This window comes from Cnephaeus nilssonii (genome assembly GCF_951640355.1).
Source record: "Cnephaeus nilssonii genome assembly, chromosome: 23".
Lineage (NCBI taxonomy): Eukaryota > Metazoa > Chordata > Mammalia > Chiroptera > Vespertilionidae > Cnephaeus > Cnephaeus nilssonii.
The window spans coordinates 11,896,977-11,918,314 of record NC_137094.1 but is presented as its reverse complement, the minus strand read 5'-3'; the positions used below and the strand labels follow the sequence as shown (position 1 = coordinate 11,918,314).

The following is a 21,338-nucleotide window of genomic DNA, read 5'->3' as shown; positions in this document are numbered from 1 at the left end:
TTCAATATTTAGTTTTCATTGATACCTTAGCTTATCAAAACTAACTCACTTTTTAAGACATCTATGTAAAATTTTAGGTGTTTTTGTCACTGTGTATATTTAATTTGTCTAATGTCTTAAGTAGCAAATGCTGTCATTTTGAGATTTTTTTTTTAAAGTCACTATTGCAGTTTGGTTTAAATGTGGAGAAACTTGACGTCCAGTATCTTAAGATCCAAATAACGTGCACAGTTATATTATGACATAGATTTGGAAATTTAGGACATATGTTTCCTGGTTATTATTACATAAGCAACATCCTGATATAATATCGTTTACCATTATTTTCTTCCCTAACATCAGCATTATATTTATATACTGTACATCTATATAATGTTTACTGTATATCAGGGCTTGTCTTTATTATGTTTAGAGAAAATGTTTTCAAATACTTTAAGCTCTATATTTCCTGTAAGTACTTTTCATCTGTTTTAAAATAGGTAAATCAACGAACTGGGAAGATGATGGGTGGGGAGCATGGGAGGAAACCGAGCCCGCTCTTCAAGAACCCGTGAGTCTTTATCAATGTGTGCATGCTCTTTGATTATGGCATTTTCCTTTTGTAATGATGGTGACACATTGCAGTGTCAGGTTGACATTTTAAAATCTTTGTCAAGAGCATTTTGGTGCTTAATAGTACTAAGTGGATACGTGTTATTTCCACTACTGTCTGTGACTATGAACCATTCCAAAGGCGTAGCCAGCTCCAAAGACAGAACAAGAATAAGAGCAAATTTTGGCCAATGTATGAAACGCAAAAGTATATGCGGTAGCCAAGATGTAGCCTCCTAATCAGAATGGAAACAGACAGCAAACTCAACACCTACCTTCCCTGAATGTCTCGTTATTGACTTTAAGGGCTTATAAAGGTAGGCATTTTGCTATAGCTTTATGCTGGTTGAGTGACTGAATGAATGAGCAAACAGAATTCTGTTAAAATGGGATCATAGTATACATACAATTTAAAAATAAATAATAATAGAATCGGTCCTACTTGAATTGCCAATGGAAGTAAAACTGTAAGAGTTACTGAATTATCATTAACTTCCTTTCAAGTTAGGAAGAAAAGTTGTTTTAAAAATTGAAATTGTAGGTTTATGTGACTAATGGTGTTTGTAAATTTTGTTTGTTGGGTCACCTGTAATCAGGTTAGTAATGAAATTTAGAAAGAGCCTCTTGCCTTGCCCTACTTTAATTTTTGAAAAGACCTTAGTTAGACCTTGCATCTGAGAACTGTAGTCTCTAGTGTGGAGGATGGTCTAGACCAGGACTTGTCAGACTTGTTCGAGCGCTAGGGCTCCCCAGAGCTGCTGCATTGCTCCTCAGCTCTGCTTTTATCTGTCTCACATATTAGTCTGTTGCATAGAATTTTGTTTGGGAATGAAAAGTCCTGCTACCTAATACAACAATAACAACAAAACATGTTGAGATACACCGGACATTGCATACGTTGATAGCAGACTGGGTGAGTGGGAGGAGACAAGCTTACTTATTTAGCATTATTTACTTTTTGTGTTGCAATATTGCTGAAGCCCTTACATCTCTAGGTTTAGAAAGTGTAGACGACTACCGTATTTTCCGGCATATAAGACGACTGGGCGTATAGAAGATTTTCCTGGGTTAAAAAGTCATCTTATACGCCGGAAAATACGGTATTTTATTTCTATGATTTAGATGGGAAACTGGTGCGAATTACAGTGCATCTGCTGGCAGCCCCTAAATTATACTGGATTCTCCACTGCAGTATGTAAATGTCGGTGAAAGCACAGTGACAGTGACAATACAAATTGCAAGTCGTGGACTCATTATACTAAAGGTGACAACTTTGAAAAACGATTTCAGCTACTTCCGTGGCAATATAGTCATCCCCGCAGCTGAGGTACCAACACCGTGTGCCACTCACTCTGTTTTCTGAGGGGTAATTTACCAGCCCCGGTAGTGGCTAGCTCTAATTGAAAGGCTGGTTAAATCACTGCAATTTTTACCATCTGCTTCACTGTGAAAAAATAATCACTTGGCAAATTTGTGGGCTTAAAATCAAAAGAAAGAAAAATTTAAAAATATGTGACAGCCCTCGCTATTTAGAATGAATTCCTTCCTATAATCTATGTTTCATAATCCATATTTGCGCACATTAAGAAAAAGTTTTACCGCTCTCAATTCAAAGGGAAAAGGTCCTTGAAGTTTAGGCCACATTTAAATAAAATTATACATTCTCTCCCCAAGCCCCAACAGGAGTTATGCTTGTAGCCAATGGGTGCATTTAATGTTCACTTTAGTAATTGGTAAGGGCTAGTCTTTGTGGAAAACCAAGGTAGTCTTGGGTGGTGCTGTTTTTGTTTTGTTTTTTCATTTCATGCTTCTCTTGGGAAATTAGCTAGCTTGTCCAATGATGGTGTTGTTTTAGAATCAGTACCCTCCAGGGAGCAGTATTGGTGACTATGGGTCCCTTTACTATGGGGGAAGTTTTCCGAAAACATAACTGGTAGGCAGATGCCTTCATGGTACAAAACAAAGCGATGAGCTTGCATCTTGTCGGTGCCCAGTGTGTGCTGGTACTCACCGAACATTCTCCTTAGGGCTTTCCAGCCCACTCTCCAGCCTAAGCTTTCTTGACAAGTTGGAAATCCAGCTTTGTTGTTCATTGTATAAGCAAATGAGTTCAACACCAGTTCACTGTGACCCGGACTGGCGAGGGGATTTCCTCATCTCGCTGTTCCAGGACGTTGGTGGTGTTACTTGTACTTGGACTCGAAACATCTAAAACATCTGACGGACAGACCCACACTTTTGTATTATTTATTAGTTATTGTATTACTTGTCTTCTTCTGTAACCTACTTCTGTGAATGCCTGTATATACTGTGCTGCCATTTGTGTTAGAAAAAGGGGGAAAGGGTAGGTAATGTATTTACTTGCATGTGCAGAAAGCCTTTCTGGAAATACAACCAGAACTGATTGTATGGGTTGTCTCTAGAGTGAGCAGGGCAGCTGGAGTACAGGAGTATGAGAGAGACTTTCCAAAGCAGACCTTTGAAGATCTGTTGATTTTTTTCATTCTGGGAATTGACTTATGCATAAATAATTTCTCAATTGAAAAAAATGAAAAAACCTTCCAGGTCAAGTAAAAAGAAAAAAGTGTCAGATGTAGCAAATAGTTCACAGATCCTACAGCCATAATCATCAGACAGTTCATTTTGCTATCTGGCTGCAGACAGCCTGGCTGTCTCTGGCGTAGGATTATTACTGCATTTTCTAATACTCGGTCATTTTCAGAGTGACCCCTATGTGATATTCTTTTCATGTCTTGCTAGTTTATATTTGTTTACATTAAAAATTTTTTGCATTAATATTCAAAGCTGAGGTTTGTATATAGTGGATATTTTGCTGGTCACCTTTAGCATGTTTTGATAAGAAATATTATTGAGACTTTATAAAATAATTGGGAAGATTTCTTTTCCCTTTTTTCTTCCCCCTCGCTCTTCAGGATGGACAAGCTAAGTTGAAATACTCTCAATATTTTTGCATGTACAGTCTTTGCAATTTCACCCACAGGAAGAAGAAGGAAATACTTGCAAAACACAAAAAACTTCCTGGCTTCAAGATTGCATTTTATCCTTATCGCCAACCAATGATCTTATGGTGATAGCCCGGGAGCAGAAAGCTGTATTTCTAGTGCGTGAGTATCTGTTATTTTCCAGTGGCCTTAATTTTAAGGCATAGACTAGAACAGAAGATGTATTAGAAACAAAAGGTGTTATTTCTATTGGGTGCATTACATGGTGGCATTCAGAAGTTTATGTTATACACTGAGTGGCCAGATTATTATGATCTCTGAACGCATAATAATCTGGCCACTCAGTGTATATCCTATGTAATAAAAGGCTAATATGCAAATTGTCCCCTCGACCAGGAGTTCAACCAGTAGACAGGCCAACCAACCGCCATGTCCCCTCCCACTGGCCAGGCTGGCCGGACCCCACCCATGCACGAATTCATGCACCGGGCTTCTACTAAATATATATATATATATATGTGTGTGTGTGTGTGTGTGTGTGTGTATATATATATATATATATATGTATATATATGTATATATATATGTATGTATGTGTGTGTGTATATATATATATATATATATATATACATACATATATATATATACATGTATACATATATATATACCGAGTGGCCAGATTATTATGCATTCAGAGATCATAATAATCTGGCCACTCAGTCTATATTGTATAAAACTTTGTATTTCCTTTTTTATATTTCTTTGTCTTTTTTCCTTTCCTGTTTTTTCCCCCCATCTCAGTTTTTCTTTCTTGGCTGCACACACTTTAGCCATCTTTCTGTGGCACTTCAGAGACATTGCTGGGCATTGCCCAGTCCTTGCAAGGGCAGCTAGAGCTCAGAGGGCCGCTGACCCTTTTCAGTAATAACAAGAGCGAGGAGGTTGTCAACTAGAATTAAAAACTCACAGTACTGCAATTTCCTATTTGGGACATAAGTTTTCAGCTCACGATGTTTGCTGAAGGTTAAAATTATGGTTTGGGCCCTAACCGGTTTGGCTCAGTGGATAGAGCGTCAGCCTGCGGACTGAAGGGTCCCAGGTTCGATTCCAGTCAAGGGCATGTACCTTGGTTGCGGGCACATCCCCAGTGGGGAGTGTGCAGGATGCAGCTGATGGATGTTTCTCTCTCATTGATGTTTCTAACTCTCTATCCCTCTCCCTTCCTCTCTGTAAAGAAAATCAATAAAATATAAGGGGGGAAAATTATGGTTTAGGTATATAGAGCATAGGAAAATCTCACTGATCAGAAAGATCCTATATTGAATGGCTGTGGGATGACCTTATAAAGCAGATTTAGCCTCCAGTAGCATAAATCTAATAGGAATTTTTCTTGTCATCTAAAGATAAAAGTAGTTTTATACATAAAATAGATTGGGGGGTATATATGAATTAATAACTTTATTATATGGATTTAATTGGAGGAAGGAGAGACGAAGGATAGAGTTTTATAAATACCTTATTAAAAATTTTTGAACATTCTCTTATATTTATGACCCAAATCTGTTAATACACAACTATTAAATTTTGTATTCATCCTTCTAAAGTGAAAGAGTGAAATTTATAAATTATTTTAGTATATTACCGTGATTTTACATGATAACTTAATTTTTTCAGCAAAATGGAAATATAGTGATAAAGGAAAGGAAGAAATGCAATTTGCTGTTGGTTGGAGTGGTTCTTTAAATGTCGAAGAAGGGTAGGTACCAGTTAATTTTTTGCCTCTATGTGTGTTAAATGCGTACATGAAATTGTTTGAATTGTAAGCTAATCTATTAAGAAGTTTCATCTTTTGGAAAGTGTATGTTCATTCCAACTTTGAGGTGGTAGAGCATGACTCAGTTAGCAAGTTTTAATTTGACTCATCATGTGATTACTTAAAAACACACACAACTGTTTGGAGAGGATTTAAAGAAGAGGTCAGAGAGAATTTTATAACATCTTTTCTACATTTGTCTTTTCTGCCGTCTTTCAGTGCTAATTTTATTCAGCCAGAAAGTCAAGGGCAATAATTGTCTTCTCTGCTTTGCTGGCATTGGACTTGTCCTTAAAGGGGACAGTGCTACAGTAATTCTTTTTTTTTTTTTTCTTTTCATTTCTGTTTTTATTTTTATTGAATTATTGGGGTGACATTGGCTAATAAAGTTATATAGGTTTCAGGTGTGCGGTTCTATAACACGTCATCTCTACATTGTTTTGTGTGTTCACCACCCCAGGGCTACATTAATTCTTAGAACTCACAAATACTTCAAAAAAGCAAGTTGGTGAATTCAAGGTTTCCTGCTGACCCAGTAAGAGTCATACAACCAGATCTCTAACATGGTTACATGATGGAGCTGCTAGCCTCAACCTGGAGCCAAAACTGTTTCGAATTACATTTTTATGACCCAAAGCTCTCTGATCAGAATGAATACGATTTTTTAGACTTTGAATTCAGATAAAAGAAAGCCAAGTGGAAGCCCATAGTACATGCCTGCACATTGTAGATATTCTTATCAAAAAATGAAAATATTTCTCCTTAAGTCATTTAGTCTAAAGCATTTTAAAGACACTTCATTTCTGTCATGAGTGCAAAGCAAACAAAATGGTTGAATTCCTTTAAAGACAACAAGCAAAGAGATTGACTTCGTTCAATGATTCCCTGGTGTATGGGCAAGAGTGTTTCAGTTTCTCCTTACGGTCCTGAGGTTTGGCTGGTTAAATAATAGTCAGTTAAGGAGTTATTTTATTTTGAAGCTTGGTCTCTGAGCTCCTGACAAATTTTTCAAGCCTACTTGTCAGAGAAAAGAACCGTTAGGGACCATCCACCGGCCAGGGGTCCTCAAACTATGGCCCGAGGGCCACATGCGGCCCGCCGAGGACATTTATCCGGCCCGCTGGGTGTTTTTCCTGCTTAGCAGCCGACTTAGCAGTGTGCATAGGAATTTGTTCATAGTTGTTTTTTTTAAACTATAGTCCGGCCCTCCAACGGTCTGAGGGACAGTGAACTGGCCCCCTGTTTAAAAGTTTGAGGACCCCTGATCCACCCTAACCTGTGCTTAAAGATAGGTTATCAGGGCCAGTTTCTGCAAAATCTGAAAGGAGAGGGGAGTGGGCTGTGGCGACAGCCTGGTGACTTGGATACGGTCTCAGTTCTGTGTACATAATCAGTGTGCCGACAGGTTTTGCTTTCTTTACTTACATGCTTTTCATGACAAAACAGAATGAAAAATAACTGCTTTTAAATTAACCTCAAGTGACTGTGGCATTGCCTTTCGTGGGAATGGATTCTATGGTCCTACTTACAGTGGAGTTTGTTTGTTTTAAATATATTTTTATTGATTTCAGAGAGGAAGGGAGAGGGGAGAGAGAGAAAACATCAGTGATGACAGGGAATCATTGATTGGCTGCCTCCTGCACGCGCCACACTGGGGGGATGGAGCCCACAACCTGGGCATGTGCCCTTGGCCAGAATTGAACCTGGGACCCTTCAGTCCGCAGGCCAACGCTCTGTCCACTGAGCCAAACCAGCCAGTGCTTACGTTGGAGTTTTACTGAGGCGCTGAATCAGACTGGACCACAGAGCTCATTCCTCCCCGCCCTTGAACGTCACATTAGAGAGAAGTAAAAGCAGTTCTTCCGTGAGATAAGCTCACGCTGTTGTTTTTGTTCTTAGGGAGCATGTCACCAGCGCCCTGTGCATCCCACTGGCAAGCCAGAAGAGGTAAGGATGGATGGGAGGGGTTGGTTTGCTTTGCTGTGATTGCTGGGCCGTTCCGGTCATGACTTTCCTTTGTGGCAGGAGTTCCACGGGCCGCCCTGACTGGACCTGCATCGTGCTGGGCTTCACTTCGGGTTCCGTGCGCTTCTACACGGAGGTGAGCCCGGGCCCACTGGTTGGAAACAGCAGTGACTGGGACATCTAGCTAGGCACCACTGTACTCATGTGACTCGTTCCTGCTGGTTGGGGGCGCATAGTTGATGCTTTATGGGGGTGGAGGCCGAGCAGGGGAGGGGCGGTGGTAGAAAGTTCTGGTTAGAGCGATACAGAAGAGAAGCTGTGTTCTTCTGAGAAGAGAGGACCTGGTGTCCGTGGAGAACTTGCTGGGGACGCGGTACTCCCTGCCTGGCCGCACCTGCTCAGGTATGTTGGTGAGAAATCGAGCCGGGCCCTTCTCTGTGCTTCCTCCTAGAATGGTGTGCTGTTGCTCGCACAGCTTCTGAATGAGGACCCCGTGCTGCAGCTTAAATGCAGGACCTACGAGATCCCACGACATCCGGGCGTGACCGAGCAGGTATGTGAGAGTTCGTATTCAAGTACCAGTGGCTTTACCTGAAGTCGTGTCTTCCCTCTGTATCAGGTGGCACGGTTAGCTGTACTGTCACGTTCTTGAGATACAACCAATTTACAGCTGAGCAAAGAGAATACCAGTCGTGCTTTTACTTACTTAATGAAGTTTTGCATGTTTGTTCTGCAGTAAAATAGTCAGAAGCCAAGAAATGTTCTTATGTTTAGAATTTAATGGTGACTTAAAACAAAAATGTGATATTATATAACTTTATATAGTTTTAATTTGGGTTTAGGTATCAAAACATATGTGCAAGGTGTTCCCCCAAAAATGTGTACACACTTTTTCCTGATAGCCCAATTGATGTGTCTTTCTTTTCAGATTTAACCCATTGGAATTAATAATAATTCAAACTATGTATGCAATTTTGGGGGACACCCCACATATTCTAACCTTCTTTGTACCACCCTGCTTCCAAAAGATTTGAAGTTCACATATTGTGTGCCTATGGGGACTTCACTAGCATTATAGATGGAGTAGGGCAGTGGTCGGCAAACTGCGGCTCGCGAGCCACATGTGGCTCTTTGGCCCCTTGAGTGTGGTTCTTCCACAAAATACCATGGCCTGGGCGAGTCTATTTTGAAGAAGTGGCGTTAGAAGAAGTTTAAGTTTAAAAAATATGAAATTTCTATCGTTGTACTGTTGATATTTGGCTCTGTTGACTAATGAGTTTGCCGACTGCTGGACTAGGGCTATAAGGACTGGAGCAATAGGAAAAATTAATCTTATAAGAAAGACTAAATTAATACCCATTAATTCCTGTGAAAGAGTTCATTAGTAATGTAAAGCAATGCCTACTTAATTGCTGTATAGCCACAATGAAAAATTATTTATTCACTTAGCAAAATGGAAAATCATTGACATATTATTGAATAATTAAAACATGTTATGGGATAATATATGTGGTATATTCTCACACAAAAGTGTATAATTATATGTGAGGATATATACTGAGACCTGCCAGGGATTTCAGGTGAGTTTCCTTTTTTCTTTCTACTTTTATATAGTGTTTGTATTTGCACAATGACTGTATTTTATTTTTATAAAACATATACCTTTTTTGTTAATCTCACTTTGTATCCTGAAAGCATTATTCACCATGAACAAAAGTTTATATTTGAGAAGAATCTTAATTCCTTGGCCAAAAACATCCTGAAATTAATTTTCCATTTATTTTTACTTTTCCTCTGCTTGTGTTGTTTGTTGTTGTTCTTGTTTTTTGTGTTGGTGGTTGACAGTTGTTGTCATAGTATTTTTTACTTTACATTAGTCATGACATTCAGCTCTAATAGGAAAATGGATACATTTATTTGGCAATGATGATTTATTATTTTCTTCTTTTTTTGGTAGAATGAAGAGCTGAGTATCTTATATCCTGCTGCCATTGTGACTATTGATGGATTTAGCCTTTTTCAGTCTCTTCGTGCTTGTCGAAATCAGGTAGCAAAAGGTAATTTTTGGCAAGAAATAGCTAACTTGTGGTGATGTTTGTCTCATTTCATTTAACCTATTTAACCTATCAGTTGCCAGAGGTGAGTGTGGCCAGCACAGGAACAACGGGCTTGTTCACGGATTCGGCAAAATGCGCATCTCTAATAGACACACTTTTCTACTAAGTCAGAATTCAGTTGAATTTTTATAGCTATTTCATAGTTTTTGAAATTTAGCCCACTATAAACTTATTGTCTTGGGGACACTTAAAATAGTCACTATAGCCCGGCTGGCGTCGCTCAATGGTTGAGCTTCGACCTATGAACCAGGTCACAGTTTGATTCCCAGTCAGGGCACATGTCCAGGTTGCTGGCTTGATCCCCAGTAGGGGGCGTGCAGGAGACATCTGATGAACGATTTTCTCTCATCATTGATGCTTCTACCCCTCTCTCCCTTTACCTTCCCCTCTCTGAAATCAATAAAAACATAAAATGTTATTACATTTTTTGTGATTTAAAAAAATATAAAACTTCATTGTACTCATCACAGTGAAGTTTGATTTGTCTAATTTTTGTCTTTGACAGCTGCAGCTTCAGGCAATGAGAACATACAGCCACCACCATTAGCTTATAAGAAATGGGGTCTGCAAGATATTGACACTATCATTGATCATGCTAGTGTTGGTAAGCATTACTAGTTCAGTTCTTTTGAAATTTACTTTTTATTCCTTTTGATTGCAGGATCTCATCGATTCGAACTGTAGATTTATTCTTATATGAAAAGAAAATGCATTGCTTTTAGTGAGACACGTGGAAGTTGGTTCAGACTTAGGGATTGTCATGGGTTTATGTCTTTAAGAGTTTTAACCTCAGTGGCGGGACTGTGCAGTGTTGTCACAATTTGATTTAATTTTTCTGCAGACAAGTTTAATCCATATAATTTCCCAATGGATTAGTGTTTTTAAAAATGTAACCTTTAAGCCAGCAGACTATAGAGAAAAGCAGATTTCTCCTTGAAACCAGTATTTGAAGGCTCACCGTGCTGGGCATCGGGAATAGAGCAGAGAAGACATGGTCACTGCTGCTAGGAAGTGTAGAGGGAAGAAACCCATGGAACAGGACCACTGCCTAACAGTCGTTGGAGTGGACAGTGGACTGCTGCAGTGGAGCAGGGAGAGGCCCCGGCACTGAGGGAGTGGGGAGGAGGGGTGGACTTTAATCCGGGACTGGAACAAGAAGGACTTGACCAAGAGAACAGACACAGGGAAGGCATTCTTGCCATGTAGGCATGAGGGTGGAAGTGCATTATCTCCTGGAAAAACAGTAGATGCCCAGGAGAACTGGCAAGAGCGAGGCCAAGTATAGAAACAGGAGTCAGGTTGTGAAGGGCCCGGTGTGCTATGCAAGAGGCACTTGGAGCTTTCCCACAGCCACACTGGGAGCCACGGAGGAACTGCGAGCAAGAGCACGACACCATGTCAGCCTGTTAGGACAGCCACTTCGGGGGGAGTTCAGAGGTGGCGATGTAAGGGTCAGACTAGAAAATGAGTACAGTAGGAAAGCTGTAATGATCTTGGTAAGAAGTAATGGGCTCCTGAATTAAGGTGGTAGAAATGGGGTGGAGATGAAGAAAATGCTATTTTAATATTTTTTTTCTGTTTATCAATGTAATATTTGCTTGTTAAAAATTAAGTCATACATAAATATGTTAAGAGAAAAGGGAAAAATACCCTCTTACATTCTACCATCTAGAGATACTTATAATTGGCATTTTGGTAAACATTCGTTCAGAGTTGTATGTATACCATATGTATGGTTATGTAGACAGGATTTCAAAACTAGGATTATTCATACTAACTATTATAGCTCTTATCAACATATTATAAAGAGGCTTTCACATCAGTTTTGCCAAATATACATTTTTATCAGAGTCCTAATAGAAGACAGATGACATCTTAAAATAGGGTCATTGAAAGGGGTTTATTTGCAGAGAAACTATATATAAAGTGTGGACAGGGAGACCCACCCATTCGGGATGGGGTCTCAGGGCTGGTTAACAGCACAGCTGTTACCCACTCCCAGGCCTAAGAGATGAGGGCCCAGAGCAGTGCCAGGACTTGGAGATGATGAGTAGGCTCAGCACCTGAGAGCAGGCTCTGTCTCGGGTGCAGGCAGGGGAGCTGGAGAGAGGTGGACAGAGCTAAGACGGATTTTGCCCTTGCGAAGGGATGGGCTTTTGTTCAGTGGTCACAGGAAGTAGATATCCTGGCTTCATTCTCCTTAATCTCTTTGACCTGCTGATGGGGCGTCCCAGCTGTCTGACCCCAACTGCAAGTCTGCAGGATCGGCCCACTGGCCCCGGCAGTGAGCAGGGAGAAAGGGCAGGAGTGTGAATCTAGAGGCCAAACAGTAGACATTGGACAGATCTTCTGCTTACTGTTGCATAGGATTGTATGGAATCCTCTGTATTAACACCTTACTGGTAGACATTCAGTTTGTCTTGACTCTTTTGCTAACATACTAGAAAAATTGCTACAAAATTCCAAAGTGTTGAGTTCAGTTCAGGGTAGCATCCCTGTGCTGTTAATTAAACTTTGGAACATTGAAACAGGCTAGGAAAAATGAATGGGGAGAAAAATCTGACCCTATTCACTTATCTCCAAGCCTACAAAATGAAGAAAGAAAAGTGCAATGGACTTTATGCAAAGGTTTGATTAGTGCGTTCAGCAAATAAATGAACAGGTGCCTGATGTGTCCCAGCAGCTACTATTGGTGCTAGAAATACAAGGCAGATGGGTGAAGTGTACATTCTGGTGATAAGGAGACAAACAGTAAACTTTTGAGCCAACTCTTTTAATATGGTAACATCAGAGTTAGACGCATCATGAATAAATCATCAGAGTTGTGATAAAGGAGGAGGGTATTCCAGGGGGACCTGTGAGGAAAGGCCTGTCCAGGGAAGTGGTGTTCAGACTGAGGCATGAGGGTGAGGAGGAGCCAGCTCCGGGAAGTGGCGCCGGGAGAACATTCTCAGCAGAGGGAGCAGCAAAGAGGAGATGGAATGTTTCATAGCTTAGAGGACTTATGGGTGCACTTTTAACCTTACAAGTACATTATGGTATTAATTTTGTAGCTTTCAAAAATGACTTTTATCTGTTAAATTGAGCGGTTAGTGTCTTAGAATGGAATTGAAGTAAACACTCAATGGCCTGCACTGACTGTGTCCTTTCAGCGCGCTCAGGTCATGCCTTGTTGTCGCTTTATCACTAGGTATTATGACGCTGTCCCCTTTCGATCAAATGAAGACTGCCTCCAATATCGGTGGATTCAACGCAGCCATTAAGAACAGCCCACCTGCCATGTCTCAGTATATCACTGTGGGGTCCAATCCGTTCACTGGCTTCTTCTATGCTCTAGAGGTAAGAGGTTCCCCCCTGATCATGGGGAAGGCCGCAGACTGAGTGTTCAACTGGTCTGAAAATGGATATGGTCTGAGCCTTACAAAGGTTAAGCAGTGTACGTTGCTAAGTTTCAGTCTAAGCTCATATGAACCTCAGCTCGCTTTCTTCTAAATTCTTTACATTAACTGAAAGGCATTGAAGTCAGTGTAAAACAATTGAACTTGGTTTCTGATGGCCCCAAGTTCGTGGACACCGAGTTCCTGTGCGGTGGTCAGAAGCTCGGGGTGTGGACCAGCCCCCGCGGGTTTGTGTCAGTGACGATTGTCAGGACAATTTACTGCCAACTGTCGTCATCCACGTGATAAAAATGGCTCCTTAAAACAGGGGACAGTTAGATTTGGCAACTCGTACTTCTCGCTTGAAAAGCAGCCTTCTCAGAATTGCCTAACCTATCTTTTTACTTTAGTAAAATATGTATATTTTTTTAAAGAGGGCAAAGAGCCAGTTGTGTATGGTTGGGAAATCCACAGCCCTGCTACAGTAATGCCATCTTAATATCCTAGTTTAAAAATTTCAACGGAGCCCTGGCCGGTTTGGCTCAGTGGATAGAGCATTGGCCTGTGGACTGAAGGGTCCCAGGTTCGATTCCGGTCAAGGGCATGTACCTTGGTTGCGGGCCCATCCCCAGTGGGGCATGTGCAGGAGGCAGCTGATTGATGTTTCTCTCTCATCAATGTTTCTAACTCTCTCTCCCTCTCCCTTCTTCTCTGTAAAAATCAATAAAATATATTTAAAAAAAAAATTTTCAACGGAGTTACAATTAAAGAGGGAGCTCCTAAAGATAAAATGCCAGTGGCTTTGACGTTGACACTGCACAGGTAACACTTTGATGATATTGCGACCTGGAATAAAGTTATCATACTCCCCTCAAAGAGCTGCACAGGTTCTTGCTATCCAGGCTTTACAGCTTTTTCAAACTTTACAGCAGGACTCGTTTAGAAAGGTTTAGAAAGGTACCCTGTTCCTTGGTCAGCTGGCACGTGTTCTGTCTTCCAGGGAAGCACACAGCCGTTGCTCTCTCACGTTGCCCTCGCCGTTGCCAGCAAACTCACTTCTGCTCTGTTTAATGCCGCCAGGTAATCACATAACAATTAAATTAAGCCGTTATCTACTTTGTCTAGCTTGGTTTGGCTTCTAATGTGACGGTCCGCACTTGGACACTGCGAGCCCTGGTTTTATTCTCACGCTCTCTCTTTCCAGCGGTTGGCTTGGTTGGAAGAGTAGGCACGAGGAAGAAGCTGTCCAAAAGCAAAAGCCGAAGGTGGAGCCAGCCACCCCATTAGCCGTAAGGCAAGTCGGCCATGCTCTTCTCAAATGGTGGTCGTTTTGGAAACGTTCTGTGGGATTTAGGGTCTTTCCATGAGCTCAGCTGATTCATTAATCTCATGAGTCTTTGGAGCCTCTAAAAGTCACTGGTGTGGGATGATTTTTCCAGTAGAAGGTAAACTCCATGAGGACAGCGGTTCTTGCCTATTTCATTCACTGCTGTCTCCCTGTGACATCACGGGCTCAGTATGTATTTGTGTGTGTTGTTGTTTTACAGACACCTATAAACTTAGCTTCTAAGTCGCAGGAACATTAACTTTGGGATAGCTGATGGTTTTCTTTTTAAAAATAGTTTGGTTTGTCAGTAAGCTGTAAAAATATATTTTAAAAAACTTAGTAATTTCTTTAAAAAAAAAAATGAAAACAGGAGCCCCCTGCATTCAGGCCCTCTTCAGAATACCGGCTTTGGCTCTTTGCTTACCTCCATCCTTAGTGCTGTCAGGTTTGGGGAGGAGAAGAGGTGGTTTTTGCTAGATTTTGTTTTAAATTTATTTTTTATTACCTAATATAAAGTACCACCATCAAGGGAAGTAGAAACACTCCCTTCCCCCTTTTAGATATTCTTCACCTAAAGAGATGTAACTAACTATGTTATCAAAACTTATTGAAGTTTATCTCCTAGGGTTTTTTTTATCTTATTTTACAGTATGCCACATTTTAAATTCATTCAGGAATCAGGAAATAAACCAAAAGGCCCTATGCATCCCTAACAGATGTAGCCAATCTGAGCCCTTTGTCTCAGGGACTGTCATCAAAGTGAGCTCGCCTGGTCCTTTCTCAGTACCTCTTTACTCTTACTGTCCTTATAGCTCTAGTACGATTGCTTATAGACCAAGAGCAGCTTAGAGAGAAATACTTAGAAGGGACGTTCTCCCTTCAAGCTAATTAACATTGGTATCAGCAAGATGTGACATTTAGCAAAGAGAAAACAGGTTAGGAATAAGAGCTTAAATTAGACGGCAAATGCCTGTATAGGAGCCAAGTTTTCTAAAATTGAGCTGGTTGTGAGGGTATGACATATCGCTTAATCAGGGAGAGATGGTTATGATGTACTTGATGTTCTCTGAAAAATAAGGTTGTGGGTATTTATATGGAAAACCTATAAAATAAGAAATAGATGTTTTTATTTTATAATGGAGGAAACTTTATAGTGCGAACTTTCATATGTGGGTAATTATTAGTCCATGCAAGGTTTATATTTCTTTATGTAAATAAAAATAGGTTCAGCCTATGTCCTTTACACATTTCATTATTGTGGTATATATTTCTAGACTGAAATGTGATTTGAGCTTTTTGTTTTCTTTTAAATATCAGATTTGGGCTTCCAGATTCTAGACGCCACGGTGAAAGCATTTGTCTGTCTCCCTGCAACACGCTGGCAGCAGTAACGGATGATTTTGGCAGAGTTATTTTATTGGATGTAGCCAGAGGAATTGCAATACGCATGTGGAAAGGTACTTCCTTACAAAAATCCAGGAAAAAAAGCTTAATTTGTTTTTTACCCCAATAGTTGAGCAACATTATCATTCTTTAGCTTCTGGTTGATAACACTGTTTAATCCTTTACGCTTTTTTAAAAAAAAACACACACATGAACTCGGATTAGCAACACTTGATCCAGAAATCCAGTTGATATGTCTTTAGGTTTGATGAACTCATGGGCCCGTCTAACCTCTTTTTTATGTACTTTTCAATTCTCACTGTCATTGTCAATTCCTGAACTCAGTTTTTTTGCCCCTGCTACATTTATTCCACTTCATGAGGCCATGTTTGAGTCAGATGATCTCCCCAAATCTAGAATGCTGAGTCTTTCAGATTTAAGATAGTAAATCTAGCAAAATCCATCTTGGCTGACTTAATTTCTCTATCCATATGCTTGGGCCAGTTCACTCACTTTATTGGTAACTGTGTCAGTTGGGAGTTGCATTTGGCTGCTAATATCAGACCCAAGAACAGGATAGATATGAAATCAACACAGTGTCCTCAGGAACCCAGTCTCCTTCCGTGTAGCTTCCCCCCAAGGTTATCTCATGGTGCGAAAGGCTGCTGGAGCTCCAGCCCTCTTGTCTGTATCCCGTGAAGGAAGAAGGGGAAAGGAGTCAGTCTACTTTGAAGATATTTCCTGAAGCCCCTCCAGCCTTTTTCGATAAGACACTAGCCAGAAGTTAGTCACATGGTCTTACCTAACTGTTAGGAAGGCTTGAAAATATGAAGTTACATTGTCGACCTGAACAAAGTAAAAAGTCTTTGACGAAGGAAGAAGTGGACACCGCATCGTTGGGAATCACCCGGAATCATAGCATGTGAGCACAGGTGGGAACCACGGTTATGGTGCAATCTGGTCTGCACTTGGAATAATGGACCCGAGGACATTAAATTACTCTGGACCAGACTGAGTCCATTCTCACCTTCTTGCCGACGAATTCCTGCAGTGCTCACCGGCCACGTGCCTCGGTGTCTGCAGAAGTAGACACATCATTCCTCCGTGGTGTTCGTCTTCTGAAGCAACATCAAGGCCGTGTTCTCAGCAAGACTTGCCCCGAGCCTAGAAGGCGCAGCTGTGCCAGCCGGCCCAGATCCCCGGTGGCGGGCTTGTGGCTGGCCTTGCTGCTCACCTTTCGGCTGTCGGTGCAGTCTGTTCTCCTCCCTGAGCTGGGAAGAGAGGCATCGATTGCCTGTGAGAGCGGCCACCCGAGGAAGGAAGACACGCTGCGGCATCTTCTCACGCAGGCGCCTCCTCCCTTCACTCTGCGACCCACACTTTCCCTCCATCTGCCCACCAGCAAGGAACTTGAGTAACAGGAAATCAGTTTGCTCTCTTCCTTAAAGTTTAAATGGACTTTTGTTTCAAAACCCAACCTGATCATCTCCCCAGAGTGTTTTAAAGGGAGGGAGAGAAGGGAATCGGATAGGAAGCTCACGAGGCTTCAGTGACACCTGTTTCTTTTTTAAAGAAACAAGAGCGATCTGAAGCAAACAGAGCAAAAGACAAGATTTAATAGGACTTCATGGTTGATTCTGTATTTATTATAATTATTAATAATTTCTGTTTAAGCTATTTCATAATTTAAAAATAACCAAGTTTTATAGCTTTTCTTAAATTCCTTCCCCACCCCCCCAAAAATCCCATAGTGCTTGAGAAGGCTACTATTAAACTGACTTTAATTTACCAATTAGCATCCCTCTCTCCTGTCTTCAGGGTATCGGGACGCCCAGATTGGCTGGGTCCAGGTTGTAGAGGACCTCCACGAAAGAGTCCCAGAAAAGGGGGACTCCTCCCCCTTTGGGAGTCCCCAGGGCCCCAGTCGAGTGGCTCAGTTCCTCGTGATCTACGCGCCGCGGAGGGGGATTTTGGAGGTGTGGAGCACGCAGCAGGGACCCAGAGTGGGCGCTTTCAACGTGGGGAAGCACTGCAGGTGAGCTGCAGGCCGCCTCTTCCTGGTGCGGCAGAGCCTCAGCCAAGCAAAGCTTTGATTCCGTCTGCGTGTTTGTTTGCAAGTTGTTTGAGACACGACATGTTCTTTATTATGGTTTTTCCTGCAAGTATGTGATAACAAAGGAATCTTCTCGAAAAGGCGTCATGTGGGACTGAAGGAGTTAGCTTCGGTGCTGCCTTCCGTACGCTGTGGAGGCTCCGGAGGGAGGATGCCTTCACATGTCAGATGTGGCGGATGCTTTGTTTGCCGTTGCAACACGGGCCTGTGTTCATTTCCTTTTCTAGCACATTTTTAACCTTTTGCACTCGGATGTCGAGTGTGACTCGACACGGTTAGCATTAGAATAAAGGAATCGAGAAAAAAGCGAGTGCAAAGGGTTAAAAAGTATGTTTGTATTGATTTTTAGAGAGGAAGGTAGAGGGATAGGGAGATTGAGGTATCATTGCGAAACATCCATTGGATGCCTCCTGCACTCCCCCTACAGGGGATCGAGCCTGCAGCTCTGGCATGTGCCCTGACCTGGAATCAAACCAGCGACCTCTTGGCTCATTGGTCGATGCTCAACCACTGAGCCACACTGGCCGGTTCTAGCACATTTTAACAGGCAGAACTCTGCCAATCGAGTCCCACGTCACTTCCGTTTTGGTATCCATTTGTATTATTTGCCTTATTGACGATTCTGAATTGCGGATAATGTTGGGGTCCCAGGCTATAATAGAAGCCCCTAGTGGCATTCCTTTCTCTGATGTGGTCACCATATTGGTGTGTGGTTTCTTTATATACACAGGCTCCTGTATCCTGGCTATAAAATAATGGGCTTAAATAATGTCACCAGTCAGAGCTGGCAGCCACAGACCTACCAGATCTGCCTCGTGGATCCCGTGTCTGCAGGTGTGAAAACCGTGACTGTTCCTTTCCACCTGGCGCTGAGGTGAGGCTGCTCGGGGGTCCCTCACTGGCGCCCCGCTGCTAACTTGTCCCTCCCACATCTGCTAGTTGTTTTGCAGTTATTGTTTTCCTGTGTGTGTTTTTTTCTTATGAGACTGATACCTTTAAACTTAACACATTGCAGATGGATCGTGAGAATTCTAGCTTCATATTACACGGTGTTTTACAAAGTATCACACTTTAAAAAGATATTAGCTTGTAAGAACATGTAATAAACAACTTCAAAATGCAATGGGTATTTAATTTTAAAGCGTGCCTTTAACATTTATGTAAAATGTTTTTGTACTCGTTCAATAGAAACTTACCTGGCCACTGGGTAAAGCTAGCAGTGAAACTACTGGTCCGCAGTGTATTAAGCAGGAAGAGTGTAAAGGACAGGGCACAGTTGGAGGGTCAGAATTAGAAGGAAGCAATGTCACATTTGTAAGAACATGTTGTGTTTACTGTTTCAGTGACAAGAAGAGCGAACGGGCCAAGGACATGCACTTAATGAAGAAATTAGCAGCCTTGCTGAAAGCAAAATCTCCCAATCTTGGTGGGTGTTTTGTAGTAAAAATACTAAAGCATACTCTGTTATTCCTTAAATCCGTGGTCGGCAAACTGCGGCTCGCGAGCCACATGCGGCTCTTTGGCCCCTTGAGTGTGGCTCTTCCACAAAATACTACGGCCTGGGCGAGTCTATTTTGAAGAAGTGGCGTTAGAAGTAGTTTAAGTTTAAAAAATTTGGCTCTCCAAGGAAATTTCAATCGTTGTACTGTTGATATTTGGCTCTGTTGATTAATGAGTTTGCCAACCACTGCCTTAAATTAATATTATTCTCTAAGTCGGGTGGGGCACGTGGGGCCCATGGGCCATATAAGGCCCGCAAGATCCTCTGGTCTGGCCTTACCAAGGCATTAAAGGTGAATTAATTAAATGTTTGTCCAGATATAGCCGGCTAATTTTTAAGTTGATAATTTTGTATGGCCTGTGAATGATGTTATAAATACCCAAAACGGTTCCCCACCCCTGCTCTAAATGGAGCAGTCAGACACTGGATCGTGTTCATGAGCTGTGACGGCTCCTCTTCAGAGGGAGGCGCGGGTGCTCACTGTGCTTTGCAGTGGGCCGCCCTCTCAGGGTGTGTTCACGTCTGTAACAGTAACCCAGAGACCCAGGAACCCTTAAGCAGATGGGCAGTTCGCACAGATGCCTTTTTCTTTCAGAATAAAATTTGCCTGCAATAAAAGAGGAAATTTTACTTTGCCTAATTTTCTCTTTCTAGATTCGGTTGAAACGGAAGTAAAGGAATTAATTCTCGATATAAAGTACCCTGCAACCAAAAAGCAGGTGAGTGTATATATGACGTTTCCTGCTGAACAGCTACTCCAGTTCCCTCCGGGGAAATCTTTATTTTCTTCGTTCCCCTCCAAGCACGAAAGGCTAGGCTTCCTCTCGTGTTCTCATTCATGCTCATCCTTTTTTATATTCCCACGTGGCAGTTCCTGCTATCCATTTTTTCCCGTCTTTTTTGAAAAAGTCAGTAATTCCACCACACAGGCAAGTGCATGTGCTTTACACACACACACACTCACCCCGTAACACCATCCGTTGAGATTAAAGAATAATAACATAAACCCACATGCTGACCACCAGGAGTTCTGAGGAGCCCCCCATGTCCCTCATCAACCGCGTCCCCTCTCCCGACCCTCAGGTACCAGTGTTCAGAATGTTGCTTCTCTGTTGCTTTTCTTTGGAGTTACGTTATTTTTATGTGGCTCCTTTAAAGCATACGGAGGCACTCTCTGCCTCTTGGACTGTGTATAAAAGGAGTCATGCCCCACGTCTTCTGTGACGCCACTCCTTCCCCAGGTGTCTGGGCCTCCCCCACATTGACGCCCTGTGGTTCCACTGACTGCAGTTTAGTCACCTCCCCCAGAGGACACTTAGGGCGTTTCCCGTTGTCCTGGCGTTAAGGAACCGTGAACTGTGACCTTCCTCCTGTGTGTCTCCCGGTGCCCGTGAGCAGGACCTGCTCTGCGACATCGGACGTTTCGCTCCCTGGCATATGTCGTCAGCTTGACTCAAAATCTTTTCTAAAAATTCTCCAAAAAAAAAAGAAGCGTTTCTCTTGCATTTATGCCTAAGGGGAATTGCTAGGCACGGAGCCTCTGCAGCTGCACTGGTTGATGGTAAATGGCTTCTGGAAATCCTGTCCTGACTCATGTCTCACTCATACTGTGTAAGGGACCCTGCTGCTCCCCCGCCTCCACTCCACGGCTGTAACGTGGTGCCTCATGATTTCTTGCACGACCGCTCCTGTCATTCCCCTCGTAATGTTGCCAGGTCTTAGCTCCACAGCCTTCCAGACACTTCCGCCCATGGATGCAGCAAGCTCCTCCTCCGCTGCTCATCGAACCCAGGAGCCAATACTAGTCATGGCTCCCCACCTTTTCATCTGCCCCTGTGTGAAGCTCCTTCAAGTACGGACCTCACTATATGTGTCATTTCTATAATCCAGTGTCTGAAGCCAGGCTAGATAAGTGGGCGGATTCAATGACTACTGATTTCTTTTTGCCATTTTATTTTTTAAAACACATTGTATTGTTTTATTGTATAATAGGCAAGTCCCTTTGGCTTTCAAGTCGAGTTTTCCATCCCACTCCACTTTCCATCCCACTGACAGCTTGGCTCAAAAAGCTCTGATAAAAATTCTCAAAAAAGGAGAAGTGTTTCTCTTACAGTTATACCTAAGGGGGCTTGCTAGGCTCGGAGCCTGAGGGCTCTCCTTTCCTCAGGGCAAAGTCTCGGGTATTAAG

The 21,338-nt window shown here is 42.1% G+C and overlaps 1 protein-coding gene across 1 annotated transcript in view; it reads left to right on the top strand.

Annotated features, from left to right (window-relative positions):
* Positions 1–21,338, top strand: part of RAB3GAP2 (RAB3 GTPase activating non-catalytic protein subunit 2) — a 54,777-nt gene that overhangs the window by 11,613 nt on the left and 21,826 nt on the right. Inside the window, exons 2-17 of the mRNA XM_079763694.1 lie at positions 480–550; positions 3,593–3,716; positions 5,229–5,310; positions 7,267–7,314; positions 7,393–7,468; positions 7,784–7,885; positions 9,290–9,389; positions 9,955–10,053; positions 12,640–12,788; positions 13,827–13,906; positions 14,031–14,120; positions 15,471–15,610; positions 17,355–17,571; positions 18,380–18,523; positions 18,993–19,075; positions 19,805–19,869. Of these exons, the coding sequence (XP_079619820.1) occupies positions 480–550; positions 3,593–3,716; positions 5,229–5,310; positions 7,267–7,314; positions 7,393–7,468; positions 7,784–7,885; positions 9,290–9,389; positions 9,955–10,053; positions 12,640–12,788; positions 13,827–13,906; positions 14,031–14,120; positions 15,471–15,610; positions 17,355–17,571; positions 18,380–18,523; positions 18,993–19,075; positions 19,805–19,869 (1,670 nt within the window). The remainder of the gene's footprint in view (positions 1–479; positions 551–3,592; positions 3,717–5,228; positions 5,311–7,266; positions 7,315–7,392; positions 7,469–7,783; positions 7,886–9,289; positions 9,390–9,954; positions 10,054–12,639; positions 12,789–13,826; positions 13,907–14,030; positions 14,121–15,470; positions 15,611–17,354; positions 17,572–18,379; positions 18,524–18,992; positions 19,076–19,804; positions 19,870–21,338) is intronic.